This window comes from Mesocricetus auratus, unplaced genomic scaffold (genome assembly GCF_017639785.1).
Source record: "Mesocricetus auratus isolate SY011 unplaced genomic scaffold, BCM_Maur_2.0 Super-Scaffold_100010, whole genome shotgun sequence".
Taxonomy (NCBI): domain Eukaryota; kingdom Metazoa; phylum Chordata; class Mammalia; order Rodentia; family Cricetidae; genus Mesocricetus; species Mesocricetus auratus.
This window is the reverse complement of record NW_024429194.1, coordinates 18,717,705-18,741,217: the sequence shown is the minus strand read 5'-3', so window position 1 is coordinate 18,741,217 and position 23,513 is coordinate 18,717,705. Positions and strand designations below refer to the sequence as shown.

Genomic DNA, 23,513 nt, shown 5'->3' with positions numbered 1-23,513 from the left:
GGTTCTGACTGGCCATAGCAGACCGATGGGGGACATGGTAGAGGAGTGTCCAGAGGAGCCTGTCCCCGCAGGTTCCTAGTTATTGGAGGTGTATTTTCTCTGACTGCTCAGTGATTCACTGCGTGTGCTTCCCTACATGAAGGCTAATTTTCTGATGCTTTTCCTTTCTAGGCGACTCCCCCAGTGACGCAGGTGAGAGCAGTTCTGATGTGCTTGGTGTGGTCATGCATGTGCAGATGGCAACATGGGCTCTCATTTCTGTGCTTTAAAAATGTACCAGTGAAATACTAAGGAAATATAACATTGAATTTATGTTAATTTGCTGTGTTTTAAATTTTAGTCTTGTATGTGGGTTATACATGTTTGTGTTTCTTTTTCTTTTTTTTGTTTTGTTTTTGATTTTTTTTTTGAGACAGGCTTTCTCTGTGTGACTCTGGCTGTCCTGGAACTCGCTATGTAGACCAGGCTGACCTTGAACTCACAGAGATCCACCTGCCTCTGCCTGTTTGTATTTATCTTGAAAAGCGCCACGCTTCAGGGCTCTTTCCAGAGTATCACATTTATTTCTAATTTTCAAATTCTACTCTATGGTTTTCTAAGGAGTATGTTTCTTTTACTTTAAATAGTAGAATAAATCCCACTGTCTTAGTAGTTTGGACTTGTAGCTTGCAGGCTTAATCTTTTTATTAGAATGAAGAAAACTTTGTTTTAGCCAGGTGGTCCTGCATGTTTTTAATCTCAGCATTCAGGAGGCAGAGGCAGGTAGACCTCTATGAGTTTGAGGCCATCCTAGTCTATAGAGAGAGATCCAGGCCCTTCAGGACTACATAGCAAGACCTTTGTCTCATAAAAACAAAACTACTTACTGACTATGGAAAGCATATAGCATCCACTGTAGATAATTTAGAAATGCAGATCAGTGTAACAATGAAAGGTACTAGGTGACGGCATTGTTTATAACTGAGCCATCCACACTTGTAGGACCCCACATGTGTGAGTTGACTGATGTCTGTACACCCTGTGTGGTCAGTTAGCTGTTAGAGTGAGGAGCCCAGCATGCGAGTGGACTGTGATTTGCTGAGCGACTGACACCTGTCTGTGGAGGTGTGCCGTTCCCTTCCTCAGGTTCAGTTCAGTTGTGTTGAGTGGCTGACTGAATCCATCCACCCGTCACCTTGACTCTTTGATTAGTTGGCCAGTTTGCATGTGCCCATGCCCCCAAGTATCCACAGTTAGATGTCAGACCTCTTCTGGTAGGATGAAAAGAGTTCATTGAAATTTTCAATCATTTGACTGATGTCTTTTCAAATACTTGTATTTTAAATAGTTGGTATTTATACTTGAGTAAATTTATCTTTGTTACTATTGCATCCTTTTTGAATTGCTGATTGGATTCTCACCTGTTCAGAAGGAGAAGCTGGACCAGTTACTGGCCAAGATAAGCCTGAGGTGTCAGAGAATGCAGAAGTCCCCAGTGAACTTTCCTCCAATCTCAGGTGTGTCCTTCCCCAGTCTTGGGAGTGTGGCCACTTCTGCTGCCATTCAACACTTGTGCAATGTCATAGTTACTATCTGTACACAGTTTTCTTGTACCTGAGTTACATGACCATGTTTGGAGCGTTATAGCAGTTTGGGGATTCTCTAGTAATGTCGAAGGTCTGTCATACTCTGATGATTGGCAGCTCTGCTGTGCTAATGGGTGTTCATAGTCCTCTGCAGAGTGTTTGTCTGACAGTGGCATTGGAATGAGTATTAATGATGACCTAGGCTTTTATTTTGTCCACCTCGAAATGTGTGTGAGTGTTTCATGTCCTGTTTTTTCTTTTCGATACTTAGAAGAATGCCTCGGCCTGGAAGTGCGCGACCAGCCCCTCCCAGGGTCAAACGACAAGAGAGCACCGAGACGCTGGTGGGAGACAGGTGAGACCGTGAGTGGAGTGTCATTTGCCGATCGGTTGATACCTGTCTGTGGGTGTGCAGGAGGCTCTAGAGGACGGGCCCGTGTTCTGTAGTGTGTGGGCCGTGGGGTGCAGGGGTCTGGGGCCTGTGCTGAGAGACTAGGCGGGGATGTAGGAGGTATTCCTGGGAAAACTTGCTTTTGAAGAAAGGTGGGTTAGGTCATTGCTTTAAAGGCACAGAGCAGCATGCATTCCAGACTGGCAAAGGGGAGAAATATGTGTGCTCATGTTCATGATACCTCAGAATGCATGGGCCCAACCCGTGCTGGGTTGTGATTCTCTGACCTCTAGATAGAAGACTTTCAAAGCATAAAAGGGAATAGTTGAAGGCTTAACTGCATAAAAGTTAGAAATAAAAGGTATCCCAAAGCTGAACATAATGGGTATGGTGGCTGGGCCTAGAGGTATTGCCCTGTGAAGAGGCACGGTCTGTGTCTATCTTAGAATCAGTGTCAGGGAAGAGGGGGGGGGGCAAGAGCCTCTGTGGACCCAGCAGAAGGAACAGCAGGGCTGGGGTAGAGGGCTGGGGTGCCTACAGCTCTTGGCAGTGTGGAGGCTTTGGCCAGTGAAAGGTGGTGGTCTCTTCTTCCCTACTGTTCCGGAGCTTTCCCTTCACCTGTCTGTGGCAATGGCAGCCTGGCTTCTTTCAGAGCAGTGTGATGTTTCAGGTGCATGGGGCTGATAAAACTGGTGGCCTCTTCCAGTGTAAATGGCTCTCTTCTTGTTCAGGTCTGGAAGTGGTAAAACTGTCTCCAATGTGATCATCGACTCACAGAATTCTGACAATGAAGATGATGAGCAGTTTGTGGTGGAAGCCTCCCCTCAGCTTGCAGAAATGTCAGAAATTGAGATGGTTAGTTCACCAGAGGGTCCTGTTCTTAGTAAAAGCACTTTGGCTTTTCAATTTATGAGATACAATTTTTCCCCCTAATTTTTCTGTAAGTTGTCTAATTGTTTTAGTTTTTTTGTTTGTTTGTTTACATTTGTTTGTTTAATGACTTTGAAAATTCAGCATAGCTGATCTTTCTCCTTTTCTATTCAGGTGCCAGCAGGGGACCTGGAGGATGAGGAGAAGCATGGTGAGTGTACATGAGAACATGTGGATGTGGGCTGACTCTGAGGCCATCCTGTGCCCAGCTGTGTCCTAGGAGGGGCACTGTTGCTGCCACCATGTGTGCCTGTAGGGAACTGCAGGACTTGAGATTAGGCTCTGGTCACAATGGCATCGTGTTTTATCTGTCCGGGACATTAATGCCTGTATACATACATGCACATACATTTTTTTTTCGAGACTAGAGTTTGCTGTGTAGCCCAGGCTTTCTGGAATTCTCCATTCTCCTGCCTCAGCCCCTAAATGCTGGAATTATAAGCATGTGCTACCACCTCAGTTTTGGTTTTTTCTTCATATAAAATATTCCCGGGGCTTTAAGGCTAAATGTGCACAGCTAAATGCATCAAGAGGTGGAAGTTTGTTGTTTGTTTTGTTGTTGTTGTTTGAGGCCTAGAACTCACTGTAGACCACTTCTGACCATCCTCCTGCCTGCTCATGAATGCTGAGATTGTAAGTGTACACCTCCCCACCCAGTGCTGAGGTATAAGACTTCAGGCCTTGTTCTTTCTCCCTATATTCTCCCCCCCCATAGGTATAGGTAAAAATATGAGTGATATTTTTGTGTGTGTGTGTGTGTGGGCCCACGCGCGCACGCGCGCGGGCCCCTGTGTTAAACTTGATAGTCTGCTGGCTTTCATTCCAGCACAGAGGCACAGTTTGGTCTCTCTTCCTAGTGGTCTGTGGACGCCATGTGGCTACATCATAAGTAATCTGCTCAGCCTCGTTGCGGCATATTTGGGTTTAAAAATATTTTTGTTGTTGTTGTTTGAGACAGGGTTTCTCTGTGTAACAGTCCTGGGTATCCAGGAACTCGATTTGTAGACCAGGCTGGCCTCAAACTCACAGAGATCCACTCTGTGCTGGGATTAAAGGCATGCACCACCCCTCCCCAACTGAAAAAAGCAAAAGCAAAACCAAAAAACAACACTTTGAAGTATAATATTTTATTAATTCTTTGAACATTTGATGAAATGTATTTTGATAAGTCGTGCGTTTGTGCATTAACCACCGTCTACTGCACAAAGAAACTTCTCTGATGAGGTCTGAGGGCTGCACTAATTGTGGGTAGAGAGATACACATTTAGAGGGCAATTTGATGCTATGTCCATTTAGCAGAATAGAAGACATTCTCTCCTGGGGCTGTGAGCTCCTTGACCACTGGGTCTTGAGCAGATTTACGGTACTGTGTTTGCGTTTCCTTCTGTGGAGTGGGTCTTAAATTCAGCAGGAAGAGGCTGGTTACCTCCTTAACATTTGCGCCACTGTTGCCCCGGTGGGTGTACCATGGTCACTGGCCATCATTGTAGTTCACAGGGTTTTCTTCTGTTTATTACACTGCCCCAGCAGCCTGGGTAGCACTGTAAAATAGTATTTTTAAGAAAATGATTTTTTCCTAGCTTTTTATACCAGGGAGAGTTCTAAAAGAAATTTAGTATTCTTGTCTACTCTAAAAGAAGCATCAGCACCAAGGAACCATTAGAATCGCAGTGGGTGGTTACATTTTGGGGTGTTAATCCACGTTTCTTCTTAACTCGTGGAAGAAGAAGAAAGTCTGTTTATTTCTAAAACTCCTCTATATGACACTTTGTGACTAGCCTCTGCCAGCAGCAGGTGGCACTGTGTTTTCTCTTAGCACACAGTAGGAAGGTGTTTTGATACACGGAAAGAGAAAGGGTGAGAATTCAGCATTTTTTCCACCTTCCCAATGAGGTCTAAGAATAATAAGTAGCTTCTTGGGGTAGAAAATGTGTCTTAACTGAACACTCCTGATTTTTAACAGGTGGGCTTGTGAAAAAGATCTTGGAGACGAAGAAGGATTATGAGAGATTGCAGCAGTCTGCCAAGCCGGGCGAGAAGGTAAGAGCTGACACGGGCACTTGAAAAATCCTTTAGCTGTTACGACCTCCAATAGATTTGAAATCAGTAATCTTGTTCACATGCTTAGATGCTGTTCCCTCACAACTGATGTGTAGAGAGTATGCATGTGCGGGGCTCTGTCTGGGGTGCTGCTCTGGACCATGTGGTCGTTGTGAGTCAGCAGCCGCGTGGGGAGGCTTTTCTGTGTCCACTCCTCAGCTTCTCTTCCGGCTTTGCCTGCTCATTCTCCTGGCAGTTGTGAAGAGTGGACATGCTGGCCACTGACCCTGGGTCATTGCAAACTAAGAGCTGGGGGTTTTCAGCTTACTGTGAGTTCTCACTGTGAGTTCTATGTGTATGTGGCTCCCAGGATTGTTTGTACTGATGTGGGTTTTGTTGTTGTTGTTAAACTGTTGTCATATCTGTAGGTCCTGTCTGCCATCAGCTTCCAGCTGAGTCAGAGGCCATGAGAGCTCCCACAAAAGAAGGGCTGAGTCACATTAATAAGAGGGTGGAAGGGCTGAGTCACATTAGTAAGAGGGTGGAGCACTAAACACCTAGTTTTGGTGGTTTGAATGAGAATGTCCCCTATCAGCTCCGACATCTTTTTTATTCTCCCAGAACTTTTTTATTTATCGTCACTTTCTTTAATAGTTGCAACATTTTAATATTTACTTTTAATTTTGAAGTAACTGTAACTTCAGTGAGGTCAGGAGGGTTTTATTTGATATGTCAGGGTCTGGTGGCTGAAATCCATGTTTTCCAGGTGGTTCTGAAGTAGGGCTCTCTGACTTCAGGAACCTGTCCACAGTTCCAGGTCTCCTCTGCTTAGCTGAGCTGTCTTCATCTTCCATGATGGGATTTGCACAATCCTGGACCCTAGAGCTGAGCAGCTTCAGTTTGACAGATACCTCTGTCGCCATGCCGTCTTCCCGTCTTCCCTTTTCTTTTGGATATCCTCAGCTATTTAGTTTTTCTAGTGCTTATGTCGCAACTTTTTGTCTGTCTGTCTGTCTGTCTGTCTGTCTATCAAGTAAATCAGGCTGGAAAGATGGGTTGGTGGTTAAGAGGCCTTTCTGTGCAAACATGAGGACTAGAATTTGAATCCTACACAAACTTGTAGTCCTAGCCACCGTGGGAGGTGGAGCAGGGGGATCACTGGGGTTGCTGGCTGTTAGCCTAGCCAAAACAAACAAACAAACCAAAACAAAAAAACCATGAGCCCAAGTTCAGGGAGAGACCTTATCTCAAAAGGAACAAGGTAGAAAGTGATAGAAGAGGGCACCTGACACCTTCCTCTGGCCTTCAAGCGCACCTGTGCACTGGAATGTGCACCTGGACACAGACGTGCATATCCATTACATATACACAAACTCAGATCAGTGCATGCTAAAAGGTAAACAGATAAGAGATTGTACATTTGTCGTGCGTGTGTGTGTGTGTGTGTGTGTGTGTGTGTGTGTGTGTTGGGTGGGGGATGTGAAGGCCAAAGGTTGTCACCTGGTGTCCTTAGTTGCTCTCCACCTTACTTACTGAGGCTGCCCTGTGCTGCCCTGGGTGCTAGGGACTGAACTCAGGACCTCATGTTCATGCAGTGGGCACCTTACCAACTGAGTAAATCCTTTTCCCAGCCCTGTGCTGACACTTTCAACTCCTTTGTCAAACTGATGTTGCATAGGAAAAACTCTCTTACTTTTAATATCTGTGTGTTGGGTGTGATCTCTTCCCTGATGTGTGGGTTCTTAGGTGGCTCTTTTTTACCTTTCAAGCAAAAGTTTCTAATGTCTTTTTATCAACAATTTGTACTGTAACAGCAGTCACTTTTTAGGAATTGATGAGTCTTTCTTGGTAGCTAATTTGTGAGAGTTTTTATTAATCAGTATTTCACAATGCATGCAAAAGTGTGTCTACTTTCTGTCCTTGGGTACAGGGTTCTGGACCCCTTGTAGGGTTTCAGAGGCAAATGTACGTCTCACTCAGCTCCCTCAGGATGGCTGTCTGCTGCCAGCATGTGTGTCCCTCCCTCCTCCCTCCCCTTCATCTAAGTGTTTAAGTGGCTCTAGCCCAGATGCATGCCTCAAGCTTGCCTTTTGTCCTGGTGGCACTTCTTTTTGGAGGGAACGGGGGTTTTTTTTTCTTTTGTTTTGTTTTTTGATGCTAAGGAAATACATTATTTCTAACCTGGGTAGTCCTCCAGGCTGTCTTTGAAGTTCATTGGGAGGAAAGAGATTTCTTGCTGTGCTAATGGACTTACAACATGTTATAGAATAAATACACGGATCATATGTACTATATTATCGTATTTATTTATTGTATTAAGTGCTTCCTGCATTTTCCCAGTTGCATGCTTGCTTTTCAAGCTGGTATTACTAGCTCCTGCCAGCATTTTTTACTTAATTCAAGTTCATGAGAGGTTTTTGAAAAAGCCAGAAATGCAGTTTTTCCAGTGTCCCTTCTGCTCTAAAAGTGATAGGTGAAGGCACTGTCAGAGGTGTGGGCAGTCACAGGTTTGCCTCTGAAGCCCGTGACTTTCTCCCTCGAGTCTTCGGTCCTCTTTTACACTGCTGCCTCTCAGCCCCTCTTCATTTCAGGTTGCTCCGGTCGGATGTAAATGCTGTGCGCTTTCTCCTCCTGTTCAGAGGCGGCTACTTGACCGTTCTGTTCTCTCTGTGTTGGCTTAAAGCCTCTGCTTCTGAGAATCAGGCCCTGCTGGTGTTCACTGGGAACTGGATGTCTGTCACTTGTGACCTGTAGCAGCTGTCAGGGAATTATGGATAGTGTCATAGAGAAACATTTAAAACAGGGCATGGTGAGGCACTCCTGTAATCCCAGGAGCTGGAGGCCAGCCTGGCTTCATGAGACACGGTAGAAAAAAGAATTTCTTAGGAAATGTAAAAACCTGTTGTATCTTCAAATGCCTGTTAATGAACAAAATAACCTTCCTGTGTTATATTTTAATTGAGGTGAATAGTCCGCAGTGAGTGCTGTTTAACTCAGTCCCCTGTGGGGATTTTGGTGTTTTATTTGGTGATCTTGGTTACTCCTCAGATTCTTACTTGGCCACCAGGTGGTGTGGTGTCATTAGCCATGTGTCAACTCTCTCAGGGAGCTGTTCTAGAGAAAGCCTTTCTGATGTTTAGTTCCAGACACGGTGTTTTTATTTTGACTTTGTTTACCTGTGGTTCTTATTTGTTTGAGTTGATTTCTTAGGGACATTGTTTGTTTTCATTGAGAGGGACAGAGGGAACATACTCAGTGCTATTTCCTCAATGACCTTAATAGCAATAATAACTATTATTATTATTACTACAGCTATTATTGCATAATATAACGATTATTGTATAATAGCAATAGTAGCTATTATTATGTAATATGATAACAATAGTAATTATTATTATTATTGTTGTTGTTATTACTAGGATTGGTTTCTTTCACAAAAGCTTTAGGAAAAGGTCTGTTAGTTTGTGGGAATTTGGGTTTGTCTTTTAAGGAAATAAGGTGATTTTTGTCCTTAAGTCTGTGGTTGTGCACAAATCTTGATCACAGTGTCACATGGTCTGTGCGTTCTTACCTTATCAGCATTGTCATTCAGCAGAATGGGCCATAAAATACATGTGTGGCATTCAGGTGGGTACAGGTGATGCCTGTTGAGTGTCTGCGGCCTACACAGCTGGGTGGTTCTGGTTGAAAACGATGCTGACATTGTTTCACATCACAAGTTGCAGTAGTTAAAAACAAGGCCGTGGTGGTCAGGGGTGGTGGAGTGCACGGTACCTGTGTCTCTGCAGAGGACCAGTGCAGAGGCTGGCCAGTAAGATCCGGTTACTGAAACGGGATCCTGGATTATGGGACTGATCTGTGGGGTTTCAGCAATGCAACGAAAGACTTCTACTTAAAAAATTATGAGTGAAACACTCTCCTAAGTTATGTTTGCTGGTGCAGTCCTGTCATCCTGACATGGCACGCAGGAGTTGGACAAAGGAGAATCACAAGTTCAAGGTTGTCTTGGACTACATAGCAAGTTTGAGGCCAGTTGAGACCCCATCTCAAAAGAAAACAAAACATGGACCAACCAACCAAAGACAGCCATGTGCTTCAAGCCCCAGCCCTGCCTTCCCAATGCATTGCTGGACAGTTGTCTCTGATGCCGTTGGGCTCCTTCCCTTTCCTGAAGTCTGAATGGCTTTTAAACTTTGATGTAATGAACTTTCTTTGACACTCACATCCCTCCCATGACTGTCACTGGTCAGGATCAAGCCAGGGTCCTCATTGTATTTCCCACATCCCTCCCACGACACTCCCCGCTCTCCAGCCCTCAGCCCTCCCTGGGCACAAGCAAGGCCAGTGTGTTCCTTCCCAGGGATTCTGTCACCGCTCTCACTCAATCTGGAACCCTGCCCGCCGTGCAGGGCCAGCTTGCCTTCTGTCACCCCTGCATCTTGCAAGTTGGCTTGGCACTCTGCTTGCTGCTAGATAGTAGTGGTGCTGTGAGTGTGTGTGGCATTTCCACATTACTCAGCTTCTATGGCAGTAGACGTGGAGAGGCCCACTGATTTACATATAATATAGTTCATTTCCCCATAGAAGTAGTTTGTTTCTCCTTTTAGTCATTAGCCTTTTAGTTTAAAGGGTTTTATGTAATCAGTCACTCCCGTGTGTGTGTGTGTGTGTGTGTGTGTGTGTGTGTACACGTGTATATGTGTCCCTGTCTGTACAAGTGCGTGTAGAGGTTAGAGGGCAACCTCAGGTATCATGTTTTTCAGGTACTGTCCACCTTTAAAAATGTTTGTTTTTTATTTTTTAATGTATATAGTGTTTTGCCTTCATATATGTTTGTGTGCCATGTGTGTGCCTAGGGCCTACAGAAGCCAGAAGAGAGAGTTGTAGCCGGTGGAGTTAGGTATTGTGAGCGGCCATGTGGGTACTGGGAGTTACCCCTAGGTCCCTGAAAGAAGAGCCAGTGCTTCTAACCATGGAGCCATCTGTCCAGCTCCAACCTGCCTTTTCTTTTGAGACAAGGTGTCTCACTCATCTAGGAGGCTGGGCTGGCTGGTCAGCAAGCCCCGCCTGCCTGTCTCCACCTCCAACTCTAGGATTACAAGTATGCCCCACCATGCCTGGCTTCCCTATCTCCCTTAACAAAAGCATTTTATTTTGAGGTAACTGTGGATCCCTCTGAGCTGTGGGAAGCACTGGAGGTGTGCTCTAAAGCCTTCCTAGCCCACCTATGGGGTCCCCCACACCCAGATTACCAACACTAGCATAGTCAAGCTCCAGAACATTCCAGTCACAAGATCCTTCTCAGTGCTCTTCTATGGCTTGACCTCTTCTCTCCCACCTTAAGCTCCTGGCCATCACTAGTGTAACTCTGTCCTTCAGGCTTGTGAATATGAGGATTCAGTTTATGCCCTCCACTTCTGTAACTCTGTCCTTCAGGCTTGTGAATATGAGGATTCAGTTTATAGCCTAGCAGGGTTTTTTCATTTGGCATAATTTTCCAAGAGTTGTTCAGGTGATGGTGTGTGTGTTTGTTGCTGTATAGTCTTCCATAATATAGATATACCACAGTTTATTTAACGTATTTTGGCTATTTCTAGCTTGTGACTACTTTTTGTTTTTTCCTTTATTTTTATTTTTATCGAGACAGATCTCTAGCTTGCCTCAAACTGGCTATGTAGCTGAGGGGATAATCTTGAACTTCTGACCCTCTCAATTCTACCTTCCAAGTGCTAGATTTACAAGCATGTCCAGTTTATAATTAGTTTAAATAAAATGTCAACATTTATGTATAGATTTTTGTGTGAATGTGAGTTTTAATTTTTTTCTGAGTAATGCTTGGATGTTCCTTTGCTGGATTGTATGTGTATCAGTCACCTTTCTGTTATTTTGACCAAAGTACCTGAGGAAATCAACTTCAAGGGAGATAGTTGTGTTTTGGCTCGAAGCTTCTGGGGTTTCTGTCTGTGCTTAGTCAGCTCCAGTGCTCTGGGCTGTGGTGAGGTTGAGCGCTGACAATAGAGCTCAGCTGCTCACCTATGCAGCTGAGGAGCAGAGGGAGCCGAGAGGTCCTTCAGTTCTCAAGGGTGAGGAGAGACCCTCCATTATCTAGTCATCTCACCTCTCAAAAATCCCCTTCATAATGCCCAAGCCTTCAGCAGACGCTTTTAGATTCAAGCTATAGATTGGGATGTCTTTAAAGACACCCCCAAGCTGCCTAACCGGCAGTTACCAGAGACCCAGAGACCCTGATACCGGGCATTGCTGTAAAAATTGCACTTAGAGCCACCGGTGCTCTTGGACACGGTTTCATGAGCTTACTACTGGTCATGTCTGTCTCTGTGTCTCTTGTTCCTGGTCAGATTGGTTTGCGTGCTTTCTGCCAGAGCTGTGAGTTCTCTGTGCTTCCTGACTGTGCGTGTCTCCTCTGCAATGTGTGATTTGCCCGTGTTGGCTCTCTCTGGTCCTTTCAGCTTCTTGGGAACTCTGCAGAACAAGCAGTTTCTCATAGTTCAGTTCATCGCGGGTTCCTTTTGTGGCGCCCGCTTGGTGCTGCTCTAACTTGCCTAGCTCACTCCTGAAGACTTTCTCTTCTTCCTCCCTAACTGAAGGAGCGCTCCCTCATCTTTGAGTCAGCATGGAAGAAGGAGAAGGACATCGTTTCGAAGGAGATAGAGAAACTCCGAGTGTCCATCCAGACCCTGTGTAAGAGTGCACTTCCCCTGGGAAAGATCATGGACTACATCCAGGAGGACGTCGACGCCATGCAGAACGAGCTGCAGCTGTGGCACATCGAGAACAGGCAGCATGCGGAGGCCCTGACCAAGGAGCAGAGGTGGGACTGCAGGGGGAGGGGGGACTGCAGAGGGGAGGGGGCGGGGGCTGCAGAGGGGAGGGGGCTGCAGAGGGGAGGGGGCGGGGGCTGCAGAGGGGAGGGGGGCTGCAGAGGGGAGGGGGCGGGGGCTGCAGAGGGGAGGGGGCTGCAGAGGGGAGGGGGCGGGGCTGCAGGGGGAGGGGGCTGCAGAGAGGAGGGGAACGGGGGCTTCAGAGGGGAGGAGGGCGGGGGCTGCAGAGGGGAGCAGGGGCTGCAGAAGCAGAGAGGTGGGGGATCTGAACGAGATACTGATGAAAGCATTCAAAACTGTAACTGTAAGAAATAGTCTAGCCATTGAGAAGTGAGGTTTATTTAGAAAGCTGTTTTATTTAAAGGACATTTATTTAGAAAGGTCCCCTGCGTTTGTAATCAGTAAATCTAGAAGCATGTGACTGTGCAGGCTTTTTCTTCAGAAGATGTGATTTGAATAAGTGATGCATCTGTGAGTCCATGTTACAGAAAAGCTGAGTTATAAATGGTTCCCCCCCTCCTTCCCTCCCTTCCTTTTCTTTCTTTCTTTCTTTTTTTTTTTTTGAGACAAGGTCTCACAGTATAGCATGGATGGCCTGAAATTCACTATGTAGACCAGGCTGGCCTTGAACTCACAGAAATCATCTGTCTCCTGAGCACTGTGATTAAAGATGTGCACCACTACACCAAACTGAAACATACTGTCTTTTCTTTTTTCAATTTTTAAAAATTAATTTCCTAAACCAGTGGCATATCCCTTTAATCTCAGCACTCGGGAGGCAGAGGCAGGAGGATCTCTGTGAGTTCAAGGCCAGCCTGGTCTACAGAGCAAGCTTCAGAATAGCCTCCAAAACAATACAGAGAAATCCTGTCTCGAAAAACAAAAAACAAAACAAAAAAACCCAAAAATTAATTTCCTAGTAGAATTACATCACTTTTCCTGTTTCCCTTTCTCCAGCCTCTGCTAGATATCCCTCCAACCCTTCTCTGATGCCCCCACTCTCAAACTGATAGCCTTTTATTTTTTGATTAAGTATGTATGTCCCACGTCTGCTTTTGTTGTGTGCATATGATTTCAGGGCTGACTGCTTTGTATGGGACAACCAATATGGGCGCTCTTTCTTATTATGTTTAGTCCCTTAAATTTTTAAATATGCAACATGAAAATCTAGAAAATCACTGAGACTGTTAGTGAAGATTGCAGCATGTGATGGTTAGCACTTCGTCAGTTTTGACTTAAAATATTGGGAAATGTCAGCCTAAAGAGCCTCTCTTGTAGAACCTGACCCTGCGCTATTGCAGCATAGAGCGGGCCTGGCTCTTGGTGTTGTGTTTACTTTCTATTTGTAAGCCTGAAGGGAAAGGTTATGTTTGACTCCAGCATTCTGAGGTATTTTCTGTGCTTGTTCCAGTGCTCTGCCCAACAATGAAGAGGCCACCTGCCCTTGCTGAACAAATGGGACATGGGCAGAGGGAGTTCCTCTCAGCCCTGTGAGCCTTATCCAGAGGAGAGGTGTTGCCTGACTGGTCCAGGCTGGGTCCAGAGTCTGTGGGGACTTGGTAGCCCACTTCCTTGCTGCCCCTCAGTCTTTGTGTGTGTGCTATAAGCTGTAAGGACTTCAAGCCTGTCTCTGAGGAAATAGTAGCTCCTTTTCATTTTACTTTTGAAAGGGAATCTCACGTGGGCTAGAGAAACAGCTCTGTGGTAGAGTCCTGCCTAGCATGAGGCTTGGGTTCTCCCCCTGGTGCTGTGGGAAGAGACACGTGATTGGCATTCTCAGGCTTGATTGCACGTAGGCCTGCCAGCTGTGAGTGCTGCCTGGGGTCTGGCACTTAACCCTTTTCTTGGTGAAGCCAGCCCTTTGCTGCTACCGGCTTTTGGGCTGGAGGGAGAGGTGCAGACAGAACCCTCAGGACACTGATGAGTCACTGGCTGTCTCCCATCAGCATCACAGACAGTGCGGTGGAACCCCTGAAGGCAGAGCTGTCTGAGCTGGAGCAGCAGATCAGAGACCAGCAGGACAAGATCTGTGCTGTGAAGGCCAACATCCTGAAGAACGAGGAGAAGATCCAGAAGATGGTGCACAGTATCAACCTGACGTCACGAAGGTGAACGGCCAGCTCTGCAGAGATGATGGGAGAAGAGAAAGGAGACCACACTCTGCCTCAGTCAGCCTGCCGAGGGAATGGACTGCAGATGCCTGGACCCGGCTAAAGTCAGAGCTTTCGGTTTAGGCGCTAAACTTATTAAAAGGCTGTGTTTTCTTACCTCCTCCAGCTGCAATACTTGCTACTTTAGTCTTCAGCTTGCCTTTATAGGAGGGCTTATTTCTCTGGGGTTTTTTGGGCAAATGATGTTTTCTGCTGCAGCCTGTTTAATCCTGTACCTGAAGTTTCTGGCAGGTAAGTTGTGTCGTGCTACTGGGGAAACTGCAGGCCTTTATTCTGCTTCCGAGTCTCCCAGAAGGACTTCCTGCCAGCACTGAGCAAAGGAGACTGTGGACTTTTTGGTGTGTACTTGATAAATAGAAAGGGAACAAGGCCTCAAAGGATTAAATTGCATTTTCATTTCTACCTGAAAGGGACATTTCAGCCCATGTTCTTGAAAGGTGCCTGTTACCTGTGCAGGGTCACCGTTCTTCCTATTGTACATGCGTCTTTCTGCCGTCCCCTCATGGCCCTGCTGTCTGCTTTTCTGGCAGTTCATATGCTGAAACAGGAGAACTCAGTCTGGCCTCCATGGGTGCCATCTGATGGGAAACTGTCGCTGGTTACCTCCTGGGCTTTCTTCAGCCTCCAGGATTCTTCTGATGGATAAGCAGTCCCCCAGGCCTCCCAAGACCTTGTAGCATGAAGGGCAGGCAGCACAGCCCTTTTCCTTTATGTAGGTGTGTGCACTGGGAGTGTGGGGACTAAGGAAGAGAGCATACCAATTTACAGTTTGTGTTTGTTTTCCTTTTTTAAAGGTCTTTTTTTAAAGCATAGCTTTTATGGTTTATATTCAGTTTTCGCCTATGTAAAATACTGTAAATACTTATGAGGTCTTGAATTATTGTCTAAAGGATCTCACAGTCTTTGGAGATGTTCTTGCTGGCTTAAGGTCTGAGATGGCACTTACGTATCTGAATATTTATTATGTTCACTAAGACAAGCCCTGGAATGTGTGAAGACTGCCTGAGCACATTTTGTCTCTTAAGGCTTGCACACATGGCACAGCTAGTGTTTCTCAGGCAGCTAAAGGCAGCAGCCCAGTCCTCAGCCAGGGGCTGTTGCGACAGTGTGAAGGCTCCTTTAGTGGGTTGTCTTTCTCCTGACTGAAGCACACCACACTTTTCTCCCACCCAGATGCTTCTGAATAGTTTGAGGGGGATGGGGAGGGAAGGCTTGTAGTCAACTAGTCTTTTGTATGTTCATAATCTATTTTTTACTAAAGTGAATGAGTTAGCCATAACCCTAAGTGGACCCTATGTAGCCCAAGTTAACATATATATAAAACCTTTTATGAATTTGTATATATGAATAGAATTTTTATGTTGCAAAATTACATACATTGTATGTGAGTAAATTTTATATGCTGTAGTCTATCAGATTGTATCATAAAGTTTTATTTTTCTTTTTTACATAAATCATTAAAATAATCACCTATTTTTCCTATAAGTGTATGGATTGTCAAGTTGATAAAAAAAATGTGAGCTTTTGGACTTTTAATTTCAGGTATGTCCAGGGGAAATAGCTTCTCATCCATACTGTGACACACTGCTTTTCCTGTAGTGATTGTCACTTTATGAGTCCACTCGTCTTTTGCTAGAAGGTTTAAGATGGCATGTGTCATTTCTGAAGGCTATATTGTGACTGTCTTTGCTTTGGGGATGTACACATTAATCCCTGACCTTACTCTGAGAGAGTATAGAAGTAGAATTCCTGGTTGTCTCCCTTATGGTTTATAAGTTTCCTCAAGTACGGAGTTAATGTTAGGGATATGAAGTCTCAGACTCCGCTGACCCTAATCTGAGCTTAGGAGACATGTGTTCAAATAGCATGGGGGCAGTGGTGGGATGCCCCAGTGAGTAAAGGGTCCACTGTGCAAGCGTGAGCACCTGAGTAGGGGCCCCAGAACCCGCATAAAACAGCCAGGTGTGGTAGCTCACATCTGCAGTCCCACAGCTCCTACAGCAGGATCCGAGACAGAGACAGGGAGTCCCGAGCGGCTGGACCAGCCTGGTCTGTGCAGCGGCAAACAAGACTGCCTCAGACGAGGCGGAAAGTGAGAAGTGACTGCTACAATGTGCACCTGCACTCATACCCAGATACACAGGTACTGAAAACAGTAGCCCAGGGCTAACATTCATACTTCATACTGTATTGTTCACACTTATTTTCCTTTCAGTGATCAACTTTACAAAAACAGCAGTGAGTAAGTATGTGAAGACAGAGGTACTCTTCCCTGCTGTGCCTCAAGTGTCAGGGAGAGTTTGGGGTGGATAGGCATCAAAGTCGGTTGACAAAGGATTTGGTGAGCCTAACTTGCTTTACCAAGCAAGCTGCCTGAACTAACCAGTTCACCCTCTTATTTTTGATGTGCACAAATAAATCCAAGCACACAGAAAAAGTCTGTTTTAAGCATTAAACTGGTTCAAGTGATCTAGAAGCATCCTATGAGTGCTCCACATAGGTCCTGCAGCCTGCAGTGCTGTGGACAGAAGCACTTCTCTAGGTGCCTCACAGGCTGCTGCTCCTCAGCCCACTCAGAGCATTTGCACAGGCACCAGGTGCAGCAGGCTGCTCCTCCAAGAGCGCTCCCATTGCCTGTAAAGCTCAAGACCTCCTCATTCCTCATTTTTGTTTTTAAACCCGTCAAGACATCATCTTGCTGTTAAAATGCTTGGATTCCTTAGCAATGGGAAGAGCACAGAGGCCTCTGGAGAGAGTGGACTTGGTTCCAGTCACCTCCAGACCATACTTGCTTGTTACTTTCTTGACCAAGTGTGAACCCAAATGTAAACTCTCCTTCCTTCTGTAGTTTGTGATTACTGGCCTGTCTGCCCTCTGGTCTGTTTGTGCGTCAGATCTGTCTTTCTGATGTGTTGTACCTGTCCCTAACAAAGGGCTTTGCTTAGCATTTATTGAAAAAGTATCACCACAGAGTTTAAGAAAGTGATTTTTATGTTGTATATGTATATTTTGTTGCATACAGTTTCCATTCCTAGGACTAGTCTGGTATCTAATCCTTGAAACTATAGAAAACATAGCTTTTAGACATCTCTCCTTCCTAATTACATCTTGATTCTCCCCACTGTGATGTCAGAAGTATTTTGTGTCACAGAGAACAAATTTTTTTATAGATAAATGAAGCATTAAGCTCATGACAAAGACTAAAAAGACAGCTCAGAAGTTAAGAGTATCTGCTGCTCTTGCAGAGGACTTGGGTACAGGTCCCAGAACTCACATGGTGACTTACAACCATCAGTAACTCCTGCTCCAGCAGATGCATTGTCTTCTGAACTCCTTGGGCATGCACACACACACACACACACACACACATATGCAAACATCCATACATAAGTCTAAATCTAAATACATAAATCTAAAAAAAAATGAGAACTTAGGATAAAAAGGAAAATAAGCTGTGTATCTATACACCAAGGCCACAGTTTTGTACGTTTATGAATGAGGACATGGATAAAGTGGTTTATTTACTTATGTGTGATGTGTGTGTGTGTGTGCATGGTATATGCTTGTGTACATGTGCCCATGCCTGTGTGCAGAAGCCAGAGAAGGATATTGGATGTTCCACACCCTGCCTTACCCTTTACTACAAAGCCTCACTGAACTTGGAACTCATCTTTTCTTTTTTTTTCCAGCTAGGCTGGCTGGCCAGCAAGACCATGTGATCTTCCTGTTTTTGTCCCTTTTCCTCCCCCAGCACTGGAATTGTAGTCCTGTGTGACTGTGCCAGGCTTTTTTTCTTTTTTTGGTTTTTCGAGACAGGGTTTCCCTGTATTGCTTTGGAGGCTGTCCTGGAACTTGCTCTTATAGACTAGGCTGGTCTTGAACTCACAGAGATCCGCCTGCCTCTGCCTCCCGAGTGCTGGGATTAAAGGAGTGCACCACCACCGCCCGGCTTGTACCAGGCTTTTTATGTGTGTGCTGGGGACCCAAACTCAGCTCTTCATGCTTGTACAACAGGCGCTCTACCCGCTGAGCTGTCCCCTCAGATCTTGAAAGTGGGTATGTAATAGGACTGAAGTAACTGGAGGCAACTTAATTTTGTTTCAGAACTTCCCTCTGTGCCCTCAGGTTCAGTACCTGTCAGTGTAGATTGAGTGCTTGGATGTCAGGCGGTCCTGGAAGCTGGAGAGCCAAAGATTCGAGAAGTTAGAAAGAATGAGTCATAGCCATTGTGGTGTCGGTATTGGTTATGTTAAAAAAAGAAAAGTGGTATATAAAGAAGGCATGTTAATATAACCGACGTGTGTGTGTGTGTGTGTGTGTGTGTGTGTGTGTGTGTGTGTGTACGCGCGCATGCGTCCGTCCGTCCTACAATTCAGAGGTAACTTTAAAACAAAAGTTTGGGAGATGACCATCTCTGAGGAGTCTCAGTTGGCAGGAGGACAGCAGCCATGAAAGCATAGCCACTTGACTCCTAAGAATAAGTCTGAATTACCGAGTGCCCAACTGAGAAAGTCATCTCAAGGACAAAGGCAAAGGGCACAGTGTCCCTGCACCACCACTCACCCCCTCTGGGCTGTCAGCAGGTTGCTCTGGGTCCCCTGTCTTTGTGCCCTCAAGCTGGGATTTAAACTAAACAGATTTCCTATAGGAAATGCACATGCATCACACTCTGCTAAAGCTACTTTTATGGACATTTCCCCTCAGAAATACTTCTCCCTGGAAAAATAAATTCACAGGATGTAATTAAAGCCATTATGTGTGTATGTTGGCTGAGTCTGTTCCTAAGTGCTTCACCAAACGGGCCACCAAATCAAGAAGTGAAGGGGGGCTTTGTTCCTGTCTATCAACAATGGTATTTATTAATTGCTACACAGGGCGTTTTGAGCCTTTATGGCTTCAGAACTAGCCTTCTGCTGGTTCCCTGCCCAAGGTAGTGCCATTGATTCTGACCCCAGCATGACCTCTGCAGGAGCCTCAGCTTCCACAACAGCCCCCTTTGTGCTCGTGTCCTTTGGTTTGGGGCCTGGGAGGAAATCAATTCTAAGCATGAGAATAATTAACCTCTGAAAGACGTCCCCCCACACAGTGCTTTTGGGTAACACAGCCGAGAGCAGCTACATGCTGTGACATCTTGATCTTTTCTGTCTTCCAAATCCTTTAGGGGAGTCTTTCCTACACCTCTTGTCCCTGGTTGGGGATCCAACTGGACTTGTTCCTGGTCCAAAAGGGAAACCAGAGTGTTGATTTCTGAGACTGTGGGCGTGTGGTGAAAAACTACTTGCTGAGTGAGGAGGTGGTGGTCCTTTAGTGAGGCCACAGAGCAGGCTCTCCCAGTTTTTGAGCCAGTGGCAAGATGGCACTTTTCTGGGAGCATGTGGCAGAGCAAAACCACTGACTGCATGGCCAGGAAGTAAAAGAGAATGAGGAAGGAGGTCTGGGTCCCACAGTCCCACAGTCTGATGGGACATTTCCAGTCACTCCAGTTTCTGACATTAGGCTCCTCCTAAGGGTTCCACCAACTTCTAATAGCACCACAATTGGGGACCAGGCCTTTAATAGCTGTGTCTTTGGAATAAACTTTACGAGGAGTCAACCTTGCTCCAAGTGACTTCATTCTGACGTTCTTCACTGACATTTGCAAAGACCCTTTGTGTAGCTGGCTTGCATTCACAGGAATCAGTTCTCTTTGAGGCTGCTCTTCAGCACTCCACTCTGGTCCTCGGGTTCCAAGGGGCAGGGTTCCACTTTGACTGTCCCTGCATTTCTGGATCTTGTTGGCTCTGGCTGTTGAGGGACAGTGATCCACTTATCCGGATAAGCGTAGGCAAGTTCCCATGAGAGAAACACACACTCATCCCAGCAGAGGGAGAAATGAGTGTCTACAGGAGATAGCTTCTGGGTCAGCTGTGACGTAGGCAAGGAGATAAATGTCAGGGGTCACATGGGGGGAGCAGGGCTGGGAGCCCAGTGTCAGATGGTCAGATGGGACACCCGATGGACTGGAGAAAGAGCTCCAGGGATGGTGTGAGGAGGCAAAGACACCATGTCTGTGTGTGTACAATGGAGGTGGCGGTGGGGTGGGGAGCTGGGCTTCCCTAATGAAGGGCTCCTCTGCCTAACGGGACCATCAGTGGGTTTAGGAGTCCAACTGACAGAAGCCATGTTTTGTGGGAGGAAAACGGTACCTGGCAATGAGGAAAATACAATGAAGGGCAGAGTCCAGGCTGCAGAGGGGATGCAGTCCCAGCTTAACCCTGGTTGTGAAACTGCAGTCCTATATTCTGGAGCCCCTCTGTCCTGGACTAACTTCCTCATCCGGTTTGGGAGTCACTCTCGATGCCCTGGGTCTGTCTGAGTGAGTTTCTCGACTCCTCTCCCACTGTAGGCTGAGGTTTCTTCAGCTCTAAATCTCCCACAGTTCCAGTACACAGTAGGCACCATACACAGGTAAGTGTCGTCTCTGCACTCCTGGCTACAGCAGCTCGTGGAGCTCTTCCAAACTCCACTCAGAGGAAGCCAGGATTCCTCACTGAATAAAAGGATTTCAGTGTGAGTCAGGACCAGCAAACGTTGTGTTTATTTAGACAAAGCTTTCACAAAGGTTTAAGCACGGGAATTAAGAGATGACGGTTGGATGGAGATGGCTGAGTGGAGAGGAGTGCTTGCTGCTCATTCAGGGGCATGAGTTTGGGTCCCGTGAACCTGCATCAGGTGGCTTACAAGCACCTGTAACTCCAGCTCCAAGGGAACCAACACTGGGACCTCTTCAGCTTCCTTGGGCACTGCATGTACACAGCAATACAAACATTTTTTTTTTTCAAAAGGAAAGCAAGAGGACGATAGTCACTCTGGAGTGGGCACAGGCTTCTCAACAGTCCCGATCCAGTGTCTTAACATTCCAGTGTGGGTAGATTTTAGCTTTTGAAATTAAATTGTTCAAAGGGTTTAAATAGGAAGTAAAAATGTTTTAGCTAGGTGTGGTGGCTCATACCTGTGATCTCAGCTCTTGAGGGACTGAGGCAGGAGATTTGCCATGAGCCAGACTAGGGGGAGAGGGAGAGGTTTGTTTTTGTTTTTAATTTAAATTTACATGTCAATCCCAGTTCCCTCCCCCTCCCCTCCTCCTCTGTCCCCCACCACCCCCCTCCCTCCCATCCCCTTTCTGCTTCCCTGGGAGGTTGAGACCTTCCTTCCATGGGGGATCTTCAAAGTCTGTCATATCATTTGGAGCAGGCCCTAGGCCCTCCCCCCTTGTGTCTAGGCTGAGAGAGTATCAGAGGGAGAGTTTTTTAATTGATTTCACCAACTCCTATGCTGGGGTCTGAAGCCCAGGCACCAGAGGGGCAGCTCCTGGATGTCTCCCAGGAAAAGGTGAATTGCACAGTTCACATCAGTTATTGGGAGCTATGTGTACACATGTGCATTTCCTGGCTTTTACTCATCTTTTCTATAAATTGCAACAGTGCTACAGGCAAGAGCAGAGAGAAGCTGAGGCTTTTTCTCTTTGGTAAAGCAGTGAGCAATGAACCTCTCTGGTTCAGGTGGTGGAGGACCCGATCACTCTGCTTTGGAGCTGTGACACTGGTTACAGGGATCCCACGTTTGAAGGCACAGAACTGTGATTTGAGTGCTGGAGCTTTGAGTTTCTGGCTGTGAAAGGCTGGCACCACAAGGCCCTGGTTATCAGGGCTTGAACTCTAAGCCCTGAGGTTTGGAAACCTTGTGGAGTTTCAGGTATGCAGGGATGTCAATACTAAGGGAGCCACCTCTGTGTGGTTTTTATTTGAATAGAGTAAAATGACCCTCAGCCAAGTGTCATGACAGGAACATCCACAGGCCTCTCTTAGAGTTCTGAGATGTTTCATCAGTACATGGCACTTGTGGAATTTTTGGTCATTATCCAAATTTGAGTTATCACCCCAGTGAAGTGGGCTGCACTGCATGTACAGTGACGAGGAAACTCATGTGTGGAGGAACTGCCCCATTTGAGGTCCACCAGCAGGATGTGGACTCTGCCTCCTAGTACTTCACAAGTTGGCTCTAGGCTTGGGTAGCAATGTCTGGAGCAAGCAAGACCTGGAAAAGATGTTTCTGGGGGAGAACCTAAGTCTTCTGGACTCACTGGTGAAAACTGAAGAATCTTCTCACCTCCACCAAGGATGGGAAGTTGCAACATGATTTTCAGAAGAGAAGAGTGGATGAGGCTTGCTGGGAACAGGTCCTACCTTCCCCACCTGGGCTCAGGGCCAGGAGAGATGCCCATTTCAGACCCCCACTGATTCAGTCTCAGAGGTAAGCTAGCTGCAGGGCATGAGCTGTGGAGGGTCAGCACATCTGATTGGGGGTGGGGTGGGGTGGGCAGCATCCTTCCCTTTATGCATCTGGGTAGCCTCATGTCCCTGCTGTGTGCAGTGGGAAGGGGCTGAGGTAGGATGAGGAGCTCCTGAGCATGAGGTGTCCTGCCTGGCTCCTTGCTGGATTCCTTTCTGGGTAGGTCTTTTGAGCTCAGAAAACCTGGAAGAACTGGGATCTGTAGGGGAGAGATATGTAGGGCTGGGTGGTCTTTGAGAAAAGGCTTGACCCAGTTAGCTGCAGGCTCTGAGGTCTTGGGTATAGCTACAACACTAATCAGGCTCCTGACCTTGGGGGAACTAAGAGTGTGGGTCAATGAGAATGTGACCTTCCATTTGCCTTATTCCAGACACTGAGAATGCTGCCATATGCTTTGGGAGTGGGAGACCACCTTCCCTTCATGAACCAAGGGTGGCTTACCTCTTTAGAGCAGATGACCTCCACGGGGGGAAGCGGGGCAGATGAGGGGTATGAAGGCTCTGCTCAGGCCACATGACCTCCATACATAGGCTGTGAAAACCTAGGGCAGCTACTTGGGCTCCTTGGGACTAGGGAGGGTGGCACAGCTGAAGCTGGCTGCATGCTAGAGTCACCAGAGACTCTGACAGCCCGATCCGGGCAAGACGCACCTGATCAAAACCTCTTCTTTGAAAGCTTTTACACAATGTATTTTAATCATATTCATTCCCCTCCCCAACTTCCGAACTTTTTATATTCTCTCTCTCTCTCCCCCTCTGTCCCTCTCCCTCTCTCTCTCTCTCTCTCTCTCTCTCTCTCTCTCTCTCTCTCTCTCTCTCTCTCTCTCTCTCTCACACACACACACACACACACACACATGTTTCTGAGCAACCTTTTGAGATCTAACTTAAGAGACATCAAAATGCTGCATATAGCTAGTGCTAAGATTGTGAGTCCCGTGAGGAGCTACACTTGGGTGTGTCTTTCTTGGTACTCTCTTCTAAGCCTTGTGGTTCAAGTCTATGTTAATATCTTTAACAAAACCCTCAAATTTGCTTTTACCAGTCCTAGAATTCTTGTCTCAGTCAGAGCCATGAATCCAGTTTGGCCTGAGTCTTTTTGCAGTCTCTAAGAGAATTAAGGGACGTTCTCTGGCTAGGGTGACAGCATGGAGTTTTATCTCTGTCCCCTCACCATGGACACTCCCTCTTCTGGTATCAACCTGGTATCTCTTATGCCACTCTGTTTCTATGAAGTTGATCCC

The 23,513-nt window shown here is 46.3% G+C and overlaps 1 protein-coding gene across 4 annotated transcripts in view; it reads left to right on the top strand.

Moving 5' to 3' along the window:
• Traf3ip1 (TRAF3 interacting protein 1) overlaps positions 1-15,424 on the top strand; it is a 34,639-nt gene extending 19,215 nt beyond the window's left edge. For 3 of the 4 annotated variants that reach the window (XM_040753017.1, XM_040753019.1, XM_005082199.4), the window contains 8 exons: positions 172-192; positions 1,409-1,496; positions 1,837-1,920; positions 2,688-2,811; positions 3,001-3,037; positions 4,850-4,926; positions 11,535-11,758; positions 13,715-15,424. In XM_040753017.1, coding sequence (XP_040608951.1) covers positions 172-192; positions 1,409-1,496; positions 1,837-1,920; positions 2,688-2,811; positions 3,001-3,037; positions 4,850-4,926; positions 11,535-11,758; positions 13,715-13,880 — 821 coding nt within the window. In that variant the 3' untranslated portion in view covers positions 13,881-15,424. The remainder of the gene's footprint in view (positions 1-171; positions 193-1,408; positions 1,497-1,836; positions 1,921-2,687; positions 2,812-3,000; positions 3,038-4,849; positions 4,927-11,534; positions 11,759-13,714) is intronic. The other variant, XM_040753018.1, reaches the window with a different exon arrangement.
• The last annotated feature ends 8,089 nt before the right edge of the window (positions 15,425-23,513 follow it).